The sequence below is a fragment of the Sorex araneus genome, chromosome 2 (assembly GCF_027595985.1).
Source record: "Sorex araneus isolate mSorAra2 chromosome 2, mSorAra2.pri, whole genome shotgun sequence".
Classification (NCBI taxonomy): Eukaryota; Metazoa; Chordata; class Mammalia; order Eulipotyphla; family Soricidae; genus Sorex; species Sorex araneus.
In genome coordinates, this window is record NC_073303.1 from 304,538,115 (window position 1) to 304,561,444 (window position 23,330).

Sequence of the window (23,330 nt, forward strand, 5' to 3'; positions counted from 1 at the left end):
ATATACTTACAGTTCTCTTTCCTTAACATACATTTTTTAAAAATCTGCTGTACAACCCAGTTCTCTCCTCTTTCTTTTTCCCACGTAACACCCCTTAGTGCTTTATTGGAAACCAGGCACATTTCTAAGATCTTTATTTTGTTTCTTCCAACATGTTAGTAAACTGTGTGTAGAAGCAGCCTGATGGAGATAGAAGATAGAGGAAGACTTGTTAAGTATACTTTGTCCATCAGCTGAAGGGTTTCTGTATATAAAGTCTTATTCACAGTACCCAATTAACCTTTTATCACCTTTAAAGATATGCACGGCTTTATGGCATGAGCTCATTCATCTTTGCTAAAAGGTTTTGTTGAAATCTGAACAAAAATAGTTTCTGTTAAACTGTCTTCATCTCTAATGAGATACCTCTTATTACTTCCTTTCAGTTTTTTTTTTTCTTTCCTTTTTATAGCTGTTCTCAGGGTGTTTAAGACTTAAAACTTTTGGGAAAATTATAAAGATAATTTAATAATTAAGTGTGGATTGCAAGAATGAACTTCCAAAAGGGATGGACACAAAAAAATTAGGGATTAATAGACATATGAATCAATGTTTAAGAAAATAGGCAAAGAGTTAAATTCAGTCCTCAGTAACAGTAAACACCATAATTAAAGAACCAGCTATTTTTATTTCTGTGCAAACTGGGTAGAAATCCTAGACAATCAAGTCGGTCTCTCAAAGATGCCAAGACAGCTACTGTTGCTTTTAAGATACTATGCATGGATACCATCCCTTGCATTCTTGTGGCAATATTTCTCAAGTGATTGGTTTCTGTCTTTAAATCCAGGTCTCAGTGAGAATACTTTGTTGTTACATTTTGTTGACACCAAGTTTCATCAAGATACCCAGCAGGTTGTTTTCTTGTTATTAACATTTTTCTGACCATAGGACTCAACAAACTATTCCTGAGTTATGGAATATTGAAGGACAAAGAAAAAAAAATGGTGTGTTGATATGAATCAACATTATAACCAAAAGCCCCATGACAAGTCCCTGTGCAGGTGGAGGCAAGAAATTTCCCTTCACTAGCTGGCTAGTTTCAAACTCCTTGAGATACCATTTGGAAATAAGATGCACATACCCAGGAGACAGACAGGTTTCAATCATAAACAAGTAAGAGGACTGGCAGAGGGAATAATAATCCACCAGTGGTTTTGCAAACATCTTGCTCCTCAGAAGTCTTATATTTCAACTGAAAATCAAAAAGCTTTCAGCTATACAAGAAAACACAATCCATTTTACTCAGCTTTGAATTATATTAAACTCTTGACTTACCTAGAAAACATTAATCTTTAGACCTCATTTGGTATCTAAATATAAATTTTAAATGGAGCACAGATTTAAGCATAATGGATGAAGCTATCAATGAAGAAAAATATATTAGAAAATTTTCAAATTTTGGAACAGGGAAACATCATTTTAAACAGGGTACAAATTCCAGAAAACATAAAGAAGACAATGGTACATTTAAATAATGAGGCTCAAAAATGTCTTGTCGAGCACAAAAATAACCTGATTCAACTAAAAATTGAGCAGTTATTTACAACACACATGATGAAAGTACTGATTTTATTTATCTATAGAGAACTTATAATTTCATAGGTAGAGATTAATAAACAACTAGAAAATAGTACAAAGTAAAGGAAAACATTTAATATAAAATAAATACAATGACTTACAAGCATAAGAAAAGATGCTTTACCTTAATTAAAAATGCAAAGTAATACAATAATGGCTTTTTGTTTTTATTAAAATGGTTAAGATAAAAAAGTGATAGTTACAATTTTTGGCCTGTGTAGGAAAACAGTAATTCTAATACACTTTGGTGGGAATGTAACTGTGTAATATTTTGAAAATCAATCAGGAACTAGTCAAAAGGGAAGAAAATATTCTTTGACTCAACCTTTCAATTTGTAAAAATGTTCCCCTAAGTGTATTTCCATTCATGTGCACAAATATATATTCAAGGATTATATTCCATTTCTTATAGTAATTTGTTTTTCTTGCATCAAAAAATGATCATTTTGTTTGTTCCTTAGTTTTCTACATCCTCCCAAATTCTGCAAAAGAATAATAAAACCCATATAAATGACATTATTTTTTCACACAATGAAACACATCAGATACTCCAAATACAGTTTCAATTTTATTCTAGAGATAATCTCTACCTGGTCTCTCTCAGTTCACACTGTGAATTGCACTGATTATTCCTGGCCTCCTACGAAGTTTTCCTGCTGTTCCCTTGATGTCTTTCTCCTGTCCCATACGTTCGTGGGGAGAAATACCGGACCTATATTTTGTTCAGATACAACATCCAATGTTGACCATAATGTCTCCTTAAATGTGTGAAGGCATTTATTCAGTGTATTCTAATTTATAAAACTGAGGTTTAGAGCCTCCTAACTTCCAGGCTAAAACGTTCTGTTTAGATATCCTGACATTTCGTGATAAGGTAGTCTTTCCACTCTTTATATTAGGCAGTTGGTAGGTCATTTCAATGAACGGACTCACATAATTTAAATGTAAAACATTGATGCCTTATGTCTTTTATTACATGCCTTCCCATTTTATTGTATAATATAAATACCTAAAAACCTAATAAGATAAATATTTACTTTAATACAGTCTTGAAAGGGAAATTTCTTGACAACATTATCCAGAAAACAAGAGAATTGTGTAGACCACACAAGTTTCCTTGAGATTACCCATCTGAACCACACTTTTTTCTCTCCTGTAAGCATTATAGAGCTACCACCTTGATTTTATTTATGCTTTCATGTTTATATTTTTGTTTATAATTTGAGGGAATTTTAATGGTAATTTTCTTAATTGCATTTGATTGGTTGCTTGGTTTTGAGGGTCATCCTCCTTGCTTTGTGCTCAGGTACCACTCCTGGTGGACTCAGGTGACCATACAGGGTTCTGGGATTCAGCTGGGATAGAGTGAATGAAAGTGCCTTTATCCATTCTATTATTTTTACTGTTCACATAGTTGAATATGAACAATGTGAATAGACCAACATAGTTTTTAGTAAATATTTTCAACTATTTTATATCATTCCCCCCTTTGCAATTTATTTCTTAGAAAAAAACAGGATGTGCCAGTGGCAAAAAATTTCACTTACTGTGATATTTTTTTCTTTGTCCTATGTATTACTTATGCTTTATCTTATAGTTGAACCTAGATAATTTATTGGAAATAGTTCAGTTTTTAATTCAAAACCTTTGCAGAAGTTGAATTGTGTTTCTATAAGTAATGTGGCTCATTATTTCTATTTTTATGACATAATTAGACACTATTGCTCGTTAGATCCATTAATTTATTAAAAGTGAGAAAGTAAAATTTTAACATAATGATATTTTCTTTTGCAGCTTTCTGCAAAGAGAAAATTCCCTCTACTTCCTAATTGGTTAATTTATTATAGATATGATAGACAAATGTTAAAACTACTCTTTAACTTTCCTTTGATTTAGCAGTTTTTCAAAACCATGAGCTGAATTCCAGTAATCTCCATAGGTGAGAAAGGAATTTTTCTTTTAACCATTATGGTTAATAATTCTATTTGTCTTTGCCCCTCAGTTTATTTATGTTCCCTGTCTTTCACTATTCATTCTGAAGCAGGTTCAAGCCCACACTCTGGGGCCCTGGAATTCTTATTGTGACTGGAGAGGGGCGGAGGAATAGAACCTGGGTCAGCCCCGTGCAAGGCAAACGCCTCACCTACCCACTGAGCATAAAGAAAACATAAAACAATTCCAACCCATAGTCAGCATAGTGATCAGTTATCCAATTTATACTAATTGATAGGGAATTTATAGTAATTGATAGGGAGTCTCAAATGTGTCAATTATAATTCTACATATATAGTAGTCTCATATATATAGTAGTACATACATAGTAGTCTCATATAAGGACTATATATATAGTAGTCTCAATGTATTGATAACACCATTGCGACTACCAAAATAATTACTGAAAGTAACTAAAATTTCACATATACTTCTAACATTTTATTGTTGTACTGTGTCTATTGGATATGCCACCGGTAGCTTGCCAGGCTACCCGTGGACTATTCCATATGCCAAAAAAGTAACAAGTCTCACAATGGAGACGTTACTGGTGCCCACTCGAGTAAATCGATGAACAATTGGACGACAGTGCAACAGGACTTGTTGTTACTGTTTTTGGCATATTGAATACACCATTGGTAGCTGGCCAGTCTCTGGCGTGCGGGCGGGATACTCTCCGTAGCTTGCTGGCTCTCCGAGAGGGACAGAGGATGCAACTCCAGGTCGGCCTAGTGCAAGGCAAATGCCCTACCTGCTGTGCTATTGCTCCAGTCCCCATAGATTCAATAAAGACTCAAAATATTTTTGATGTTTTTGTGTTTCTTCCTTTAATTTGCACTCTTGAATAAAAAGGTATGGGGATTGGGGGCCATACCTGATCTTGCTCAGGGGCAACTACCTGCTTAGTATTCAGGGGTCATTCTGGGAAGTTCAGGGGATCATCTGGTGCTAGGAATTAAAGAGAGGTAAAATGAATGCAAGTCAAGCTCCTTTAAAAGTGTACTATCTCTCTTTATTTCTTGATTACGTTTAAGTGAGAACAATGATTACTTTTTAGTATCGAGTATTTTGCCCTACTTTGATTGTTTTACATTTATCCATTTATTGCCTTTTCTACTAAGCAATTCCATTTGAAGTCTACTTTTGACTTGCCATATCACATCTGCATGATAACAGTCATGAAAGGGGAAAATATAATGGCAGAATGCTTTTCATTTTATGATATAATTATAAATATAAAACACTAGCAGTTCAAAAATATCCAAGTAGAAGGTCTAGAGTAATTATCCTAAATTTCTCATGATGATAATTAGTATAACTATTCAACTATTTCATATTAAACAAAATATATTTTAATATATCTACTAATATTTGTGTTCTGGTCATGGATAAGATGAATCAACCAGTAGATACTTAGTGAATCATATACAATCTGTCTTTAGTATGTATCATATAAATGATTAAATAATCAGTACATATAAAGTATCAATAACTGCTTTGAAAATAATGTGTAAAGATTTATTTAAAAATGTGATAAACAACCAAGGATCTAGAAAATGCTAAATAAATGGCAGTCATTGTTTTTGTGAATACTGCATATAATACTTCTATCACTACTCTCTCAAATCCTTGTCCTCAATATGGTTCTTTATTGTAGATTTTTTTAGTTGGAGATAAAAGAGTAGAGAGCTAGTACTATGGCTAGAGAGATCGTACAGTGGGTGAGGCACTTGGTTTGCAAGCAGTTGACCTGGGTTCCATCCCTGACACTCCATTTGATCCTCTGTGACCCTCCAGGGATAATCCCAGAGAACAAACCCAGGTAAAAACAAACAATCAAACAACAAGAAAAGCAACAACAAAACGTGAGAACTGCCAGTTTTGGCCCAGGAAGAAAAGCAAGAAAAAAGAAGGGACATTTGTCATTATATTGGATATTATGAGTCTAAGATGGAAAAAGGATCTTCATAGACTATAATAAAGTGTTAAGGCTAATGAAGTGAGAATAGTGTTCAATGACATGAGTATGTAGTAAAATTTGAGTTATCAAGAGAAGAACAATGGTAGAATTTGTTTAACAGATGCAACAATTGTAAGGAATTTTAATACTTAAAAGGAGTTTTTATCTGAAGGTGTTTAATTTTATTCTATTTTATTTTATGTTAAGGAGTTCTTGTCTCTAGTCATAGTGTACTTCAAAAATAATTCAGGGGATATTAAATATCCAACTTAATGTTCACCTATTTAATCATTTAACTGAGTCTCCAGACGTCTACCTTAATTATGAAATGTATCACTTAGAAGATGAAATTTATGTATCACTTAACCTTCTCTACCAAAATTATTATTGACTTTATAGGGCAAGACCAAGTTTCTATCACTCTAGACATTATTTTTGATTCCAGTGACACAATTTGAGCAGGACATTGTCAAGATCTGAATTATCTCTGGCTAGGTATCATTAATCTTGATCATTAAATATAAAGTATTATGGCTTAGAGGTATTTATTTAAGCCTATTTTCTCTTTTCTTATAAAATAGTTTACATTTTATTTTAAAATGCTATTTCTATTTATAAAAAGAAAGAAAATTCTCTCAGTATTGAAGTTTTTCTTCCTTTATTCCTGTTTCCTAACTCCTATTCATTTTTTATTTTTCTTCCTTATTTCCTTTATCATTTGGAAAAGGTACAAGACAAACGTATCTAAGCTCCCAAACTTCATGCTCCACTTCTCTTCCTGCATTCTTCAAGAGGTAAACAAGCCATAAAATACCAGTTTAAGTATAATCAGAACCACCAGCACATGTTTGGTAATACATAGAAATTGGGAGGTTGGAGCAATAGTACAGTGGCTGACCTGGGTTCGATCCCCGGGATCCCATGTGGTTTCTCAAGTAATGCCAAGAGTAATTCCTGAGTGCAGAGCCAGTAGTAGCCCCTGAGCATTGCTGGATGTGACCCAAAAAACAAACAAACAAAAAGTTCTAAGGAGCCTATGGATTTGCAAATGTTTATTGTTTATGTTCAGGGGAAAATAAACTATTTCTGAGTTTAACGATAGTTGACAACATTTGGTCATATTTATTCATAGTAATGAATATCTTTTTAATGAAAACCATGGCTGTTCACACCGAGAATCATGACAGCCTAGTGGCCATATCAAAAAATAAAAAGTCTCATTAAATTCCTAAATATCATAAGTACAAAGAAATGATGAATAAAATTTTGAAAGTTCTTTTAATGAAAAATTTTGTCTTGTTTTGGGGAAGCAATACCTGGTGGCGCCCAGGGGCTACTACCCTCTTTTAAAATTTGGGGTAGCTTCAGGTACTCAGAGGACTATGCACTGTGGGAGCAAACCCTGTGTCTTCTGCAAACAAACACTCTAACCCTTTGAGCTATCTTCCTCGGCTTTAAAATCCTTTTAAAAACTTAATCTAAAATAGACATCATCTTTGAAAATGGCACTCAAAAACAGTACTTTTGCCTTAACTGCTAATTTTCTGTTATTGTATTTTTACCATTTTTCATTGAAGCTTTAATGGGGCAATCGTTCATTTCAACACCATTAATTTGACATTCCAAAACTGACCAAACACCACCATGTTACTATATGTAGGAGTAACAAATGTCACTTATAAATCTATAAATCTGGGAGACCATCATAAATATCTTTTTCATATGTATATGCATATATAATACATGAGCATGTATTATATATATACTGTTTTAAAACTATACATTAACATGTATATAAAGCATATATATCACAGGGTGTTATATATATATATATAGTCTACAAGCTATATATGTGTGTATCATATGTAATGACTGACTAGAAGTAGTTATATATCTATTCTGTCTGTCCTGAACAACCTCAAACTCATTTTAATTAAAGTTTTTGGGGAAAACCATTTCAAATATGTTGGCTATTTAACAATCTGCACTTTAGTGCCATTGAATCAGATGCCTAGGTAACTGATACTTTTCAAATTCCACCTAACTCTTGTCTCAGTTATTTGATAACTTATAAAAAGCAAATTTAATTCAAGAAAATAAATTTTTGGATAAATATTCTTGGAAATCTGTGAACAATTATATTATTTTAATCAAATTATTAAAATAAGCAAATGATAATAAGGACAGTAAAGTTTACAAGAAAATTTGGGTGAAAAATAAATATTCTACACTTGGCTTTTTTCTAGTCTATATGTTTTACAACTCTTATCAAATAAAATTGACTTCAAGCCTGCATACAAATATAGCAAATTGCCAGAATCAAATCAAATTTTTATCTCTGAAAAATAATCAGCATGGTTACCAAATGTTTCACAACAGTGGAAAATTTCTTTAGAGACTTCCTATGGAAATTTAGAATATATGTTGTTATATCAAGCACAGGAGAGGTATAAGGCTGTCAGAGAAATTCCCTTAGTTTATTGACTAAAAAGCCAAAACAATTGTAACAGTAAAGCTTGACAGGATAATTAAATGAATTATAACAAAATCTTAGCAGGGAAGTGCTCATTAATTGAATTTATTTGGGAGCATGTTTTCACAAGTATCACCAAATTATCTAATTTTCACTCACATTAAAAAGTGATAGTCTATAACAACTAATTCCTGGAAATAAAGTAGAAGGCAAGTACTTTGAACCAAAAGCACAGAAGAAAACAAACATCAAAGAACTATCATGATATTTGACAGCTTCCTAAGAATTTTCATCATCATTTTGCCCTGTAAAAGTATTTTAGTGAAATTCACCAGAGAAAGAGAGAGAGAGAGAGAGGAGAAGGATCCCAATGATTTCATCTATATACTAATGTCTTTAAAGCTGGAACACAATCACCACATTCTTTGTATCCTTTCTTGATATTAATATTTGTAAATATAAATATATCAAGAGGTAAAATAACAAGATTTGTTAGAGACATGAAGTTATGACATTAATTTTGTTTTGTGAGAAAATTAGTGCTAATCTGTTTTCCTTTGAAGCATTAAACATGTTTGGTTGATTATTTTAAAATTGTTTTTTGTTCTTTTCATACTGTACAGGTTGATAAATCTGAATCAAAACATCATTATGGCAGCTTTTAAATTTAAAATTATCAGTGAAATAAACTATACTCAGATTTGCTGCTTTAAGTTGCTAACATAAGGTATCCAAATATAAACTGGATATTTTTAATGCTTTAGCAAATGATTTTTAAATCTCCATAGTTAGTGATGAATCTGTGGTATGTATATAGCAGTCAGCTAGCATTTGTTCACTGTCAATATATATTTAAAACTATAATACTTTTCACTTTTATATTTCTAATTCCATAATTTGAAACATTAATCTGTCAATAAACATACAACAACAATTTTATATAAAAGCAAAACAATAAATTAAATCCATGTTTTTATAAACTCTTTAGCAGTTTTAATTATTTGAATCTATTCCAAGACAGGAAAATCTGAGTTATAGATAAGCTAAAATATTCATGACTTTTTTTCTAAAAAAAATTGTCATGTAAATACGTTTAAAAGATATTGGTTTACATTTAGTAGCGATATTTAAATTGCTTTGCCTTTTAAAATTATGTTTCAGCTTTAAAAACTTTCAACTTTAAAAAGTCTTCCATTTGTTTGGGAAAACGTTTTACATTCAGATAACTAGCTGCTGTAATTTAAAACTTGCAAATAATACTCTTTACAATGAGTTTGTCATGACTTGAGAACAGTAATTGAAACCTAGGACTGCTTTGTCTACCACAAAGTTGAAGCCACATACTTTAGAAAATATACTATTTTAAAAGGAATAGGGCTATGCTTTGCTTTTCTAGATAGTTGTCCTAAATGAATAAGAACAGATGTCAGCTATAGTTTTGGAGAGATTGATCAGAGGAAAAATTTAGAGCAACTTTGCTATCATTAAAATATAATAGACTGTGAGCTTTGTCAAGTGAATTAATGCATAAGAAAGATTTCTTTCACATCTCATTTGTTGATGTTTCTATTTCTGTTCATATATTTTGTTTAATCAATAGAGTAGAAGAAAATTCTCTGATTAAACAATATTTTAGATGCTAAATAAATGTTTTTATTGGTTTACATTAGCAGGTCACAGTCTGGAAGCATCACCACATCATGCAAAAATTGCATGTAGACCGCTCTGGATTTTGAAGACTCTTTTGCTTGTAATGGATTTTTATTTGATGTTATGATGCAATATCTACATTTTATAAACAGGAATTGCAAAAGGGAATTGTAGGCAAAGACATTCCTTGAAACAAAGATTTATCTCTCTTAGTGTCAGTTTAATGTCCTACTCAGAACTTTTAAATTATCTTAGAAAAGATAACTTCCTATTGCACTATTTTATGATAATCACTTTTATTTTAATCACCCTTATGCTAAAAACCTAGCTGTTCTCATTCTATATAATATTGCACATTTATTTCCAATAATCCTTTTCTTAGATCAGAACTAAAACCTGTGTTTCTATCTTAAAGCAATTTACACTTTCTATATCTACAACACTTTCAAATATGAGGTATTCGAAAACACAGATCTAATATACTTCATGAGTTTTGGACTTACAACTTTATGCTGTTAAAATTTTACCAATTTTACTTAGATAAGACTCTCCTTTAAGTACATGTGTTTTCTGTAGAACTTACATATGTCTTCAAAAACCCGACTGGTCTAGACAAATGACTCTTTGAGACAGTCATTTTTTCGTGTGTTATTTTTTTTAAAAAAAAGACAAAACAGCAATAAATATTTTAGCTCTTTAATGAGCGAAAGATCATGTCTCTTAGCATTGGACTAATAGTCATTATCCAGATTATCTTTATTTCACGCAATGACCAGTGACATGGCCAAGATGTACAAAGTTGTTTCCATCAAGTAATATACAATTTTTTTGTATAATAAGCTTTCATTCTTGAAAAAGAGTAACTGAAAAGAAAGGTTTCTGTTACTGCAGTTAGTTTGTCAGAGAAAGTTCTTTGCATTATCTTACAAACTATCAAAATTGCTAGTCATCTGAAAAAATGTAAAAAAAAATCACATAACTTTAGTCTAATAGAAATATAGTACAGGTAAGAGAGAAAGTATTTATCAGGATGTGCTCTTTAAGTCCATCTCATTTTTTAATATAAATGTACATCTGATTACATATACAAACATTTGGAAAGGTCTGTGATATACTGTTACTGGTAAACAACAGGGGATGAAGAGTGTCCTGTGGTCTTAGATAATTCATTGAAAATCACACATGTGTGTAAGACTAAACTCCTCCAGGTGTTGACTCTCCGTCTAGCTTCTGTATCTGTGTTGTACTCTACTGAGATTGCGTGAACAAATTCCGGTGAGTAAACCTCAGTGAGAAAGATAACTGATGTGAGGAAGGACAGAACTTTATATTGAATTATTATTAGTAAACATTTTTTTCATGCAACATGAGTAAATCAATTAATGGAGAACTGTAATCAGAGTGGTAATTTGGGGCATCTTCATATCATAAAAGACTGTTGCAAGTAACTCTTTGGACACACTTCACCTTACCGAAAGGAACAAAATACAGAGTAACCACACCCCCAACAAATTATAATCCTGTTACACATGTTGTCCAATTAGGATTCTATTTCTATAAATTATTTCAATGAGAATGAAAAGAACATCAAAAACACAGAAAACAAATTCTGGGATTTGTATCAGTGAGTATTCACCACTATACCTATAGCTTCTTCAAATACCTTTATTCACTAATTCTTTTATTATCAAAACTACTGTGAATTATTTTATTATAATTACTTTTGCCCCTTGAAATCTTCTTTAGGTTCTGCCAATTGATGGAGGAAGCTTCTATTAAAAACTCCAATGGGATGAGAAGAATTTTAATTACGGCTTAATCAGCAGCACAGCCACCAAGCATATAAATTATCATGCACATCGTGCTAAAAATATCCAGTTTCCTTTATCCCCACAACATTATACTGACAGCACTTATGTGATAATGTTGTACCTGCCAGTCTTTAAACTTCTCTGTTTTACCGGCAAATTTCAGCATGAGCCTCTGTAAGGCCATTAACAGCATTGGTGCTTTGTGTACTATCCAAATATGTAAATATGGTCTACACAATAAAACAGCTCCAAATAAAAACTGGTGGAAATTATCTGACATTCCATTGGCGTGTCCCTTGTGCATATTCATGGGTTTTTTATTTAGATTTTTTTTTATATTTCAGACATAGTTCTTTCCTGTTTGATGTTCCACATGCCTAATTCCATTATGCAACATAAATCTTCAAAAAATTAATCCTTCAATGTTAATGAAAAAGTATCATTCAGAACAATTGCTTCCAGCAATTGAAATGTGTTTTCAAAGTTTAATTGGATATATATGTACAATTAACTTTTTTCAAAACCCCCAAAGTTCTTGATATGTATATTCACATAATATTCCTTCTTATTTAAATAGCAAGAGTCTTGTAGGTTGAAAGCCAAAGAATCTTCAGTAATTCTTTTACTGCAATCCATCAAAAAAAATAGTTTGTTTCTTTTATCTGGCTATACCCTGGTTGTTGAATGTGAATGGGGGTGTGAGTGGGGGTGGGGCAGAGTATTATTCTGTCCTCCAGTAAATGTATTGAATGTGTGTAAGGGTTGAATCCCTGGTATTGTGTTGGGGATCATTGTAATGGTGTTGGGTGTCATTAAGGGAACATCATCAGGTGACCTCCTCATTGCTAGTGTATAATCTGGGGGGCAGGCGGTCCGAAGAACCACCTCATGTGGATGGATGGACTCACATTCATGATCCAAATCAGTGTGCTTCATTTGAAGGGACATGATCTCTTCCTCTTGTGCATGGGTCAGGTCATTGGTTGTCGTACGCTGAGGGCTGCACCTCCTGTGGACATCATGTCTCCTTTTATCCTTTTTGTAGTACAGAGCTGCAAAGGCCAAGATGTTCAGGAACAGCAAAGATGCTCCAACCGCAATGGTGACACTCAGCTCTGTTGAGTAGTCCCTTTGATCCACTGAAAATGGACTCGGTTGTTGTTTGGAATCATCCTGCTTAGGAGTGGGTAGGGCTGATGTGACAGGTACAGAATTTTTTCTCGTAGGTCTGAAAGTGATGTCAGTTGATGGCACTTTAGTTGTTGTCGAGGTATACTGAGAGATGTCGTTGAGATTATGTAGATGAGGTACCAGTTCTAACCAGAGGTTTACCTTATTGGCTCTATAATGTTCTTTAACTCTTGGTTTTAATCCAATATGGAGATAAAGTTGGTCTTTCTGGGAATATCTGGTCCATGCTACCTCTTCAAAACGGTTGGGTTTGGTATGGATAAATTTCGTGTCTTGAGGAACTGGTTGATTTGGGTCTCTAGGAAAGGAAAAAAAATGAGAACAATATTAACTTTTCCTTTATCAAAATATCACTTGCTTAGTATCTATTTAAAGATGGTGCTTTAAAAATGAATTGTTTTAACACACAAAAGTATATGTATATTTTTTCCCTCAATGCAGAGCAGATTGCTAAACTGATTGTTATATAGGTCTCAAGATCTTATCGTCTATCAACTTATCAATAGGTTGATATTTACGTAAACATTTTCGAAAGCATGTAGGTGATGTCTCTTAGGAAGTTAGCAGGAACAATTATGGGACAATTGAAAGGACTTGGAAATGGCAGGTGAGTATTTGAGTAGTAATATAGCTATATAATAGACATGTGAATATTTATATGAGGAATTCATAACCTCAGATTTTTTCTCTGTAAAATGGAACTAATGACGTCAAGTCCAAATAGTTTACACAATATCTGGGAGATTAAAAATTTTATCAGAACTTAAAACTGGAAAGCACTGTAAAAGAATATATATGTATATATATGCACATATATATGTAAAAGAATATATATATCACTATATGGAAGTAATGATGTTTGAAAAAACTAACATAAATCTATTTTAGAGTAACAAATAGAAGTTTGTTAGGAAACTAAAAAAGTTCAGAGATAAAAAATGACAATACAGAATTTTGAGTCAAAGAATATAATACTGCTGTTATTAATCCATCATACTCAATTTGGACTAAAATCTACATTAAGTAAGATATTTTTATTCAATTTTGAATGGCTACATTACTTATATACATACCCAGTTTTGGCAAAATTTGTCCAGTATGTCATTACCACTGCACTCAGCATCACATCATTTTTGGAGAAATTGCAGGGAAATAACTCTGTCGGTCCAATCATGGGGATTCCAAGTACGTAAGGAACCTCATCTCCATGAGCTGCGTCAGCCCAAGCTGGAACCTGATCTGTTTGGCAATGATGGTAAAAGGCATAGAAATATGTAGGTGAACCAAAGTTTGAGTGAAGATCTGCTGTTGCTACAGCTGGTGCCACCCACTGATGGTCAGTAAACAAAGCCAATAATGTCTTCCTTCTTGTTTCAGGATTATGACGGTCAGCCCAGTCAGTATACATAAATTTAATTGTTTCTCTCAAAACATCTTTGCCTTCAGGATATCCATATAAATTATCAACAAAATTGGAAACTGCAAAGTCAAAATCGCTAGCTGAAATACCATCATCACTATCCACTATATTTTCCACAAATTTTAAACCTTCTCCTTGATTAACTCCTAACATTATGTCATAGTTGAGAAACTCTCCTTGCTCCATCAGAATCTGAGGGTCATCTGGTATAACGTCACCATCAATTACAGGTCCAAAGGCTATGTGGTATCTTGCTGGTTGAATATCTTGATCAACAAGTTCTTTGTAAGGCTTCTTCTGAAGACATTCCACTAATTCTACTGTATCTGAAACATTGCAGCCCACTTTTGTGGCCAGCATTCGAGCATATTTTGCAGGTTGGAAACTGACAGCCCAGCTGGACAGGGCTGTTCCACTCTGAGCAATTGCTCGTTGAAAAAGTCCTATGAGAAAGGGAAGGGAGGAAGAATTTCAGGTTACCTTTGGATAATTTGGTGATAACACGATAATAACATCTGATACAAAGTGTGTGTATAAAAATGCAACTCAAGAAACAGGGAGATAGAGACAGTTTTGCTTAAGGAAAGATACATAAAGTCATCCCCAGGGTATAATAACTAATGGGCAGTGCACTTAAGGCATCTGCTTTGAGCAACTACTTAAAGATCAAGAACTCTGAAATATAGAGTTTTCAAGAGGTGGTAGAAACTAGAGCATAAAAATCAAATGTTTTGTTTACTCAGCATTTAAATAGGCATGTCATTATGAAAATAGCTAGACAGAGCCAATTTTATCTATTTTAATTCCTCATAAACCGTTGTCCTAATTTTAGTGGACATGTCATCCAATTTGGCAGTTTCTGTACTCCTTTGGGTCTGTTATATTCTCTTAAATCATATTTTATTTGTAAAAGTAATGGCAAGAACCCATGTAAAGACTTGAGATTTCTAATACCCTGGGGATAACCCTGAACACACAGAAAACAGAATTTCACTTTAGACATACTCTTTCCAGCTCTTCCTGTGAGACATAGTATGCTGATTATTCATCTTTCAGAAGACATAACATTTGAAGTATTTTCACTAGGTTAAAGAAAAAATCATCAGCAGAAGGATTTAGTGGGGATTGATTAAATTTTCCCACTGTTGAATGGGCACTGCTCTACTTTGTCATAAAAGATGAAAAGTATATGGTCTACCGCTTTTTATCAAATTGCATTTAAGGTGTAAAAGTCATGATCCCATATGCAGTTTGTTAAAAACTGCATTTTATCGAATCTACTCATTAAGGCACTTCTCAATAAAATTATTATTGAACAAAATTTATCTACTTCCCTCTAAAAATTGCATTTGTTATCAATTTTCAAATATAGCTTTGTAGTTCAGTTATTTAAACATATGCTTGATTATTCATAGGTGCTAATGAGATAAGAACTCTTCAGAAAGGTGTTAAGATAATGCCTAAATTAGATGCAATGTTTCATATTTTTCTCCAAACATGTATACATATTCTAAGTATCTGTAACATGTGCCTAGATAATGCCCAAAGTCTTTCAAAAATCAGGAAATACTAATTTAAATTTAATTTGATTTCTGACATCCTTACAAGTATATTTTTAGTTTCGCAGAGGAAACTATGCTAGAGCAATATATGCTTGATAAATAATTTTAAAATTATTTAATTATTTATTTTTATCTACACATGGTGGTGGGTGGGGGTCAGTCCTGGTTCTGGGCTTAAGAATGAATTTTGATCATGCGTTGAGGTGCCAGGGATCAAACTGGGATCAACTGCAAGAAAAGAATCAGCTTTACTGTCTGTACTGCCTTTCTGGCCTTAACATAGATAATTGTTTTTAAAATAGAAAGACTACCTAGCAACAGAGATGCTACAGGACTGAAAGTGCTTGCCTTGCATAAAGTGAACTTTGTTTGATCCTGAGCACCTCCTATGTTCCCACAAGCACCATGGGTGGTAACCCCTGATCACTGAGTGGGGAATAAGCTCTGAGCATCACTGGGTGTATCCCAAAAATAAAACAAGCTAACAAATATAAATAGAATGACAATTTGTCAACATTTGATCAGAGAACTATTTTATTTTATTTTATTTTTTATTTTTATTTTTATTTTTTTTTTGGTTTTTGGGTCACACCTGGCGATGCACAGGGGTTACTCCTGGCTCTGCACTCAGGAATTACCCCTGGCCGTGCTCGGGGGACCATATGGGATGCTGGGATTTGAACCCGGGTCGGCCGCGCGCAAGGCAAACGCCCTACCCGCTATGCTATCACTCCAGCCCCAGAGAACTATTTTATTGATTAAATGATTTATAACTAAAACCTAGTGAATGTTTATATGTGTGTGTGTGTGTGTGTGTGTGTATGTGTGTGTGTATGGAACTCAACGGGCTGGAGCAATAGCACAGCGGGTAGGCCGTTTGCCTTGTATGTGGCCAACCTGAGTTCAATTACTCCGTCCCTCTCTGACAGCCCGGCAAGCTACCAAGAGTATCTCGACTGCACGGCAGAGCCTGGCAAGTTACCCGTGGCGTATTCGATATGCCAAAACAGTAACAGCAAGTCTCACAATGGAAATGTTACTGGTGCCTGCTCCAGCAAATCGATGAGCAACAGGATGACAGTGATGAAACTCCATGGCATAATGGCATTGATTGAATATAAAGACAGTAGTGGAGGACTTTTGGCCAAAGGGTAGTACATTTGTACAACAAAAAGCAAAAACAACACTATTACAAGTCATGTTACATCAACAATTAATTCATCATTCAATACATATTAAACAAGATTTTAGAGGGAAATATATACATCATACTAAATGTAGACTGATAAATGCTTCAGAAGATATTGGGCAAACAATGTATTTCATCATTAGTGGGAGTGCTTGCCATGTGTATATAATATGTGATTGTCTACTGACAAATATAAATTATGTCTTTATTGGAGAGAAAATTAACCCAAAGAGATCAAAGATCCGAGTATCTCTTGTTTAAATTTGGTAAATTTGCTATGTACTTAGACTGAGGATTAGATCGAGTATAAAGGCTATACTTTTGATTCAAATGGACAGTGTTCTTGAAAGAGTGATACAGAATGTTCTATTTTCAACTATTTGAACAGCCATTAGTCACTGATTACCATATTGATTAATGCATAACAATGCTAGCTAATTGATTAATTTTATTTATTTCATTACTTGATGCTACTATTTCTTCCTTGATTTTCTCTTTCTTATTTTGTTCATTATCAAAAATGTTTTAACCTTTTGTTCCTTCTTCTTCTTCCACCACTGCTAGCTAATATTGTGGATTTTATACTAGCTACTAATTAAGATGTTTTTTGGAGCTGTTTTTTGCTTTATATTTAGAAAACGTCTTAGAAAAACAACACAAATCAAAACATTTAAGATCAAATGACCCTAAAATCTGCATGCTGCCTAAAATTAACCTAGATAAATATGAATATTAGTAAAGCCCTCAGACTATAATACTTTACTTTTCAATTCAAAAATTCATTTTTTATTAATTTAAAATGGTCATTTCATTATAAGCCAGAATTTCTATAGAATTAGAAATGTTTTTTATATATGTCATTTTGTTATCCTGATTAGAACTGGACTATTATAAATCAAAATGTATATAAACATTGTGTATGACTTAAGTCACAATAATGTATGATTCCCAAAATCTCTTTACTTGTTATTCCCAAAATCTCTTTACTTTGATGCTGGACTGTACTGAAATTGTTCACTTCTTGTATTTTGATATAAATAGGTAATTCTATTTCTGTTGTCCATATAATAAAATTCAGTGTTACAGATAAAATATACCTCATTAAACATACCTAGCAGTGTGTACCTACTAAATTTTTATAAAATTACAGTTAGAAAAGAAAATACAAGGACCTATGTATGTTCTCTATCTCCAATTTCATCCGTGTAAGAGAAAGAATGCAGTCTGTTCTTGTGGATATTCCACACTAAAAATGCAATCAGAAATGGTACCTAAAGTCACCCAAAAATAGGAGTCTATAAAAAATAACACTATGAGTGTTGGGTGGTATTTCGGAAAATGGGTGTCAACACCAAAAAATGAGACAAAAAAAATATTTCATGGATTGAAGCAACTTTAGTATTCTAGGATGCTTTGCAAAGCTTAGAGAGTTAAAAATAATAGTTTGGGGTTTGAAATAGAAAAAGCACAAATTCAAATGTATTTTTCTTTTTACTCAAAAGCTCTACTAGTGCTCATGATTCTTTGACAATTTTGGATCATGCATGCAAAAATAATCAATCATCCATTCTCTATTCAGACAAGCAAAAGAAAAATCACATTTCTAGACAACCTAACCTACAACTACTTTCTATCATCTTGTTTTTAAAGATTGTTAAATGTCTATTGCTGTGAACATCTATTACAGAATCCCTGCATTAAAACATCAACAACAACAACAACCTACTTGTCTTTGATTTTGATTACCGAGTAAACAGAGCTGACAGAATTGTGGACTTCTTTGATTTTCCTTTGGAGGAAAGAAAAGTATGTGTAATGCTAACTATTCTGAAGTGTGCTTGAAAGGGCATCCTTATCAGGCTCTAACAGGAGACAAAGAATTTGACAATATTTTAAACATGCATTGAAAATTTGAAGAAGCAAAGTTTTGAATGGTTATTAAGTTCAACCTAACACAGTTTGAACAAAGAAATATATACAAAGCATCACATACTACTGATGGTGGTGGCATGCAGACACCAAAATTGTCAAAATTTGCAACCTGCATAATACCTTTGGTTGAATTGCTCCAACGGTTACCTTCAGAATAATGGGATAAAGTCAGCAGATTGACACATGAACCCCCAGCGCCAGATCCAAAAACAGTGATTCTTAAGGGGTCACCACCAAAGAATCCAATGTTCTCACTAGTCCATCTTAAAGCCTGTATGAGATCAAGGAGTCCATAGTTTCCTTTTGCAGCCTGATCTCCTGTGCTCAAAAATCCTGGAAAACATAAATGACAAAAACACCTTAATGCCTTTTCGAACTGACGTACAGAAAATAGACATCAAATTAAAATATATTTCAAGCCAGTGTGCATCAAAGTCAGTATGGCCCTGTTTTTAATAAAACGTAACTTCCCACCAGAATAAGATAACTTCAAATAGAATAGTAGAGACTAAAATCTGAAAAACAGTCTTTATCTTCTTCAATATTTCCCAAGTTATCCTGGTAACAGAGAAGAGATAAAGAGAATGAGCAAATTCAGATTGTCTCCCTTTGTGAAGGATGTTCTTTATCAAGGGATACATTCCAGAGGCCAAGTTACCTGGAATGCTTCTTATTATGAAAGTAACTTAGCATATTCAAGGAGGGACCTAGAAATGGGAAAATGCAACATTTATATTTGTGCTAACATCTAGATTGTCAATAATGTATAGTGTCAATGATTTTGTACTGTAGATAAATGTTCTTTTGGAGCAAGAGGAGCGATTTGAATGTTTGCTTACAGTGTTTAAAATCTGGAAGTGAGACTGTGTATCAATATATTTATACAGATTACATATATTAGAATTCACAATATATATATTTGCCCTATAAAGTAGAAAATGATCTCTGTTTATCAATACTGCTGCCTGGATACAGACAACTGTAGTTGGCTCTGAGACAAACTGATAAATACTTCAAAATGAAAACATACTGAACATTAAAGAGTCAGTCCTACAATCATGAGACTGAATAAGAACAAGGCACACCTTCTAGAGATTTGGAACTTGAACCCGAAAAACAGCTAGCTAAATATACATATTAAATGTAAGAAAATTTAAAATTGTGAGGTTAGTATCTTGTGTCTCCAGCTAAAATTTCAACTGGAAAAAATGTGAGATAATTAAAACTCCCAATCATTTAGTTACCAAGCCTAGGTAGCTTCTTTTCCTCTGCATTCAGTCTCTTTGCCTTCCCTCTTCTTCATTGATACATTCTTGATGCTCTTTTTCTCCTTATTATTGTTAAATCCTTCCAGTTTGTCACTCAGCCTCCCAAACTCAAACACGTCTATTGTCTATCAACAGCATCACTTTTGAAAATACTCAGTTATAATAGGAACATACTGCTTAGACTGGTGTAGGCAGCTAGACAGGGAACAGGGAAATGCACTCCTCTCTCTCTCTCTCTCTCTCTCTCTCTCTCTCTCTCTCACACACACACACACACACACACACACAAACACACACACACACATACTCTCTCTTTTTCTCTCTCTCACACACTCTCTCACTCTCTCTCTCTCTCTCTCTCTCTCTCTCTCACACACACACACACACACACACACACACATACACACACACACACACAAATCATGGCAATGGAATTTCTGGGAAGTATTAAAGCCACTAGTCCTAAGACTGACACAATCTGTGGGTCCGGAAAGCAAGACCTGCTAAAACCTTCTCCAGCAACAAACCCTGAGGAGACTGGGCCCTGCCCTACAGAAAGGGCCTGAAGGAAGTTACTGGAGAACCTTCAATTCCTTCCTTTAATCGGATTAACCCTTGAGGCTCAGCTGGCCCAGACCAGAGAAGGTTGGACCCAGCATCAGAGTGGAGTTCCAGCAGGAACAAAGACCAAGTTTGAAAGAAGACCCTTCCCAACTCTGCCTTCCTTGGCAGCACCTGCACCACTTGGCTCTCATGCAGCCAATGGACCTTCTAAATTGGTTTTCTCTCTCCAGGATAAACCCAACTCCATCTGTCATTCTCTTTCTGTGAATCTATCAAAGACATGGAATCTTCTTTAAAAAGTCTCAACACTAAAAGCTAAGTTGTGCTTTGTAACTTTGAACATTTTCTTAACTGTGGATAGGAAATGCAGAAATCAACCAGCACGCAAAAGAAAGGAACAAAGGTATGGTTTTGTTCCGCGAACGCTCTACTCTCCTTGTTCCTGGAAAAGTTTTTTACCTTGGGCCTAATCCCTATGTTTTCTTTTTGTATGTTTTCTTTTTCTCATCTTCTAATCCGTATGATTTCTCTTTCAGATTGGCAATTCTGAAATGAGAATTAACTATTAATAAACTATTTCCTGGCAACCGGCTGGAGTGATAGCACAGCAGGTAAGATGTTTGCCTTGCACGCAGCCCAGCCGGGTTCAATTTCTGCGCCCTTCTTGGAGAGCCCGGTAAGCTACCGAGAGTATCTCGCCCCCACTGCAGAGTCTGGCAAGCTACCCATGGCATATTCGATATGCCAAAACCAGTAACAGCAAGTCTCACATGGAGATGTTACTGGTGCCCGCTCAAGCAATTCCTTGAGCAACAATGACAGTGATACAGTGACAGTGCTTGGGCTCTAAATTAGCATGAAATTTCACACCTTTCCTAGGCAGGGTCTGTCCTTTTATCAGTATGCAAATTTATAGCAGACAGACCTTCACCTCAATACCCTTAAGGATGGAAGGAAGTGAAATGCCTAGGGGTAGGAGTGTTGCAGGCAGGTGGGTCCTGTAAGCCTTGGTAAAGAGCTTTTGGGAAATAGCCCAAAGGCCTGAGGCCACATCCTTCTGATTTTTTTTTTTTTTGACATGCAAAAACTGAGCTCTTTGGAAATGCTTAAACAGAGGCACCACCCAGATGCAGAAATCTAAGCTTCTGCCTTGAGAAGGGTGGACACTTCAGAAAAGAAGCTAAGAAGAATCTAAATATCTTGATAAAGACTGTGAAAGCCAAGATGCTCCTCATTCCACAGGGAAATATAAATATTTTATAAATATTTCCTCTTTCCATGGGGAAATCTAAATATCTTGATAAGATTGTGAAAGCCAAGATGCTCCTCTTTTCACAGGGAATATAAATCCCTGTGGAAACTGTCATTGTGAAGTCAGTTAATGCCAGATTGGCTTTAATGCATGAAATTTCTCCATTTTGACTTGGAGGCTGTGGGGCACATTCCAAGAAGTGGAATTGCTGAATCAAATGAAAGCTCAATTCCTACTTTTTAAAGAAATGTCCATTATGTATTCCAGAAAGGCTCGACTAGTAAACACCCTCACCAGCAAAAAATGAGGGTTTCTTTTATGTCACATCCATGCCAACATGGGTTATTTCTGTTCTTTTTGACAGGTATCAATGGGAGAAAAGACAACTGCACCCCTATGTTCCATGTAGCACTATCCACAATAGCCAAAGTCTGTGGGAAAAAAAACCAGGTACCTATCCAGGAATAGATGACTGGATAAAGAAACTATACACATATACACAATGGAATATACTTGGCCATGAGAGAAGATAAAAGAAAGCAATTTTCTGTTAAATGAATGGATCTGGAAAGTATGTTGAGTAAAATTTGTGTCAGAGGGAGTGACTTGACACAGAAGCCTCTCTCTGATATGAGGGATACACAGAAATATAACAATTAAATAACACATGCCCCAAGACAATAGAAACAAAGAACCATCAAGAACCGGTCTTCAGTAGGAGATGTCACCTGGGTGTGGGGAGGTAGAGAGGTGCCCTGGAGAAAAGACAGGGGCAGGCAAGGACTATGGTGGAGGGAAGAGAAGGTGATGCTGAAAAGTGGTAAAGTGTAAAGTGGGCAACCCTTTCAGTAAGAGTTCAGTAAGCCGCAGTACAAAATTTATTTATTTTTTTTAAATGCCTCTTGTAATGTGTGAGAGTCAAATGTGGGACCTGGGAAGGCTTTGGTGAAGATTCTGGGAATTGTGTTTAAACTCTTAAGAGCCAGTTGAGGATCCCTTAAGGGCTTTTCAAACTTGTGTGCATTCTCTCTCTCTCTCTGTCTCTCTCACTCTTTTTTTCTTTAAAAATACTAACTTTTTAATTAAGAGCCTGTGTAATTTTATCTCCACTAACAACTTTGAAATAGAGGCTCACAGATTAAAAAAAAAGTCATAGGGACAAAATGGAAGCCTTCTTGTTCTCTCTCTCTCTCTCTCCTCTGCTCTCCCTTTCACTTTCTCTTTCTCTCTCCCTCGCTCTCTCTTCTTCTCACTCTTGTTTTAATTGAGATTAAATGGTTTACAATAATATTTATAATGTTTTCTCACTGCACATGATTCTGATACTTCATCCATTATCAGTATACCTATCTCCTCTCCCCAAAGACCCCAACAACCTCTCCCATGCTTCTTTCTTAATCTGGAGAAGCCCGTACTCTCTCTTGAACACCTATATCTCACTTTCTCTCC

General features: G+C 34.4%; 1 protein-coding gene across 7 annotated transcripts in view; it reads right to left on the reverse strand.

Annotated features, from left to right (window-relative positions):
• Window positions 1–1,594: 1,594 nt before the first annotated feature.
• The window catches only part of NLGN1 (neuroligin 1), a 957,654-nt gene continuing 935,918 nt past the window's right edge, over window positions 1,595–23,330 (reverse strand). For 6 of the 7 annotated variants that reach the window (XM_055125786.1, XM_055125785.1, XM_004603095.2 and 3 more), the window contains 3 exons: window positions 18,918–19,130; window positions 13,768–14,557; window positions 1,595–12,992 (listed from right to left, as the gene is read on the reverse strand). In XM_055125786.1, coding sequence (XP_054981761.1) covers window positions 12,170–12,992; window positions 13,768–14,557; window positions 18,918–19,130 — 1,826 coding nt within the window. In that variant the 3' untranslated portion in view covers window positions 1,595–12,169. The remainder of the gene's footprint in view (window positions 12,993–13,767; window positions 14,558–18,917; window positions 19,131–23,330) is intronic. The other variant, XM_055125790.1, reaches the window with a different exon arrangement.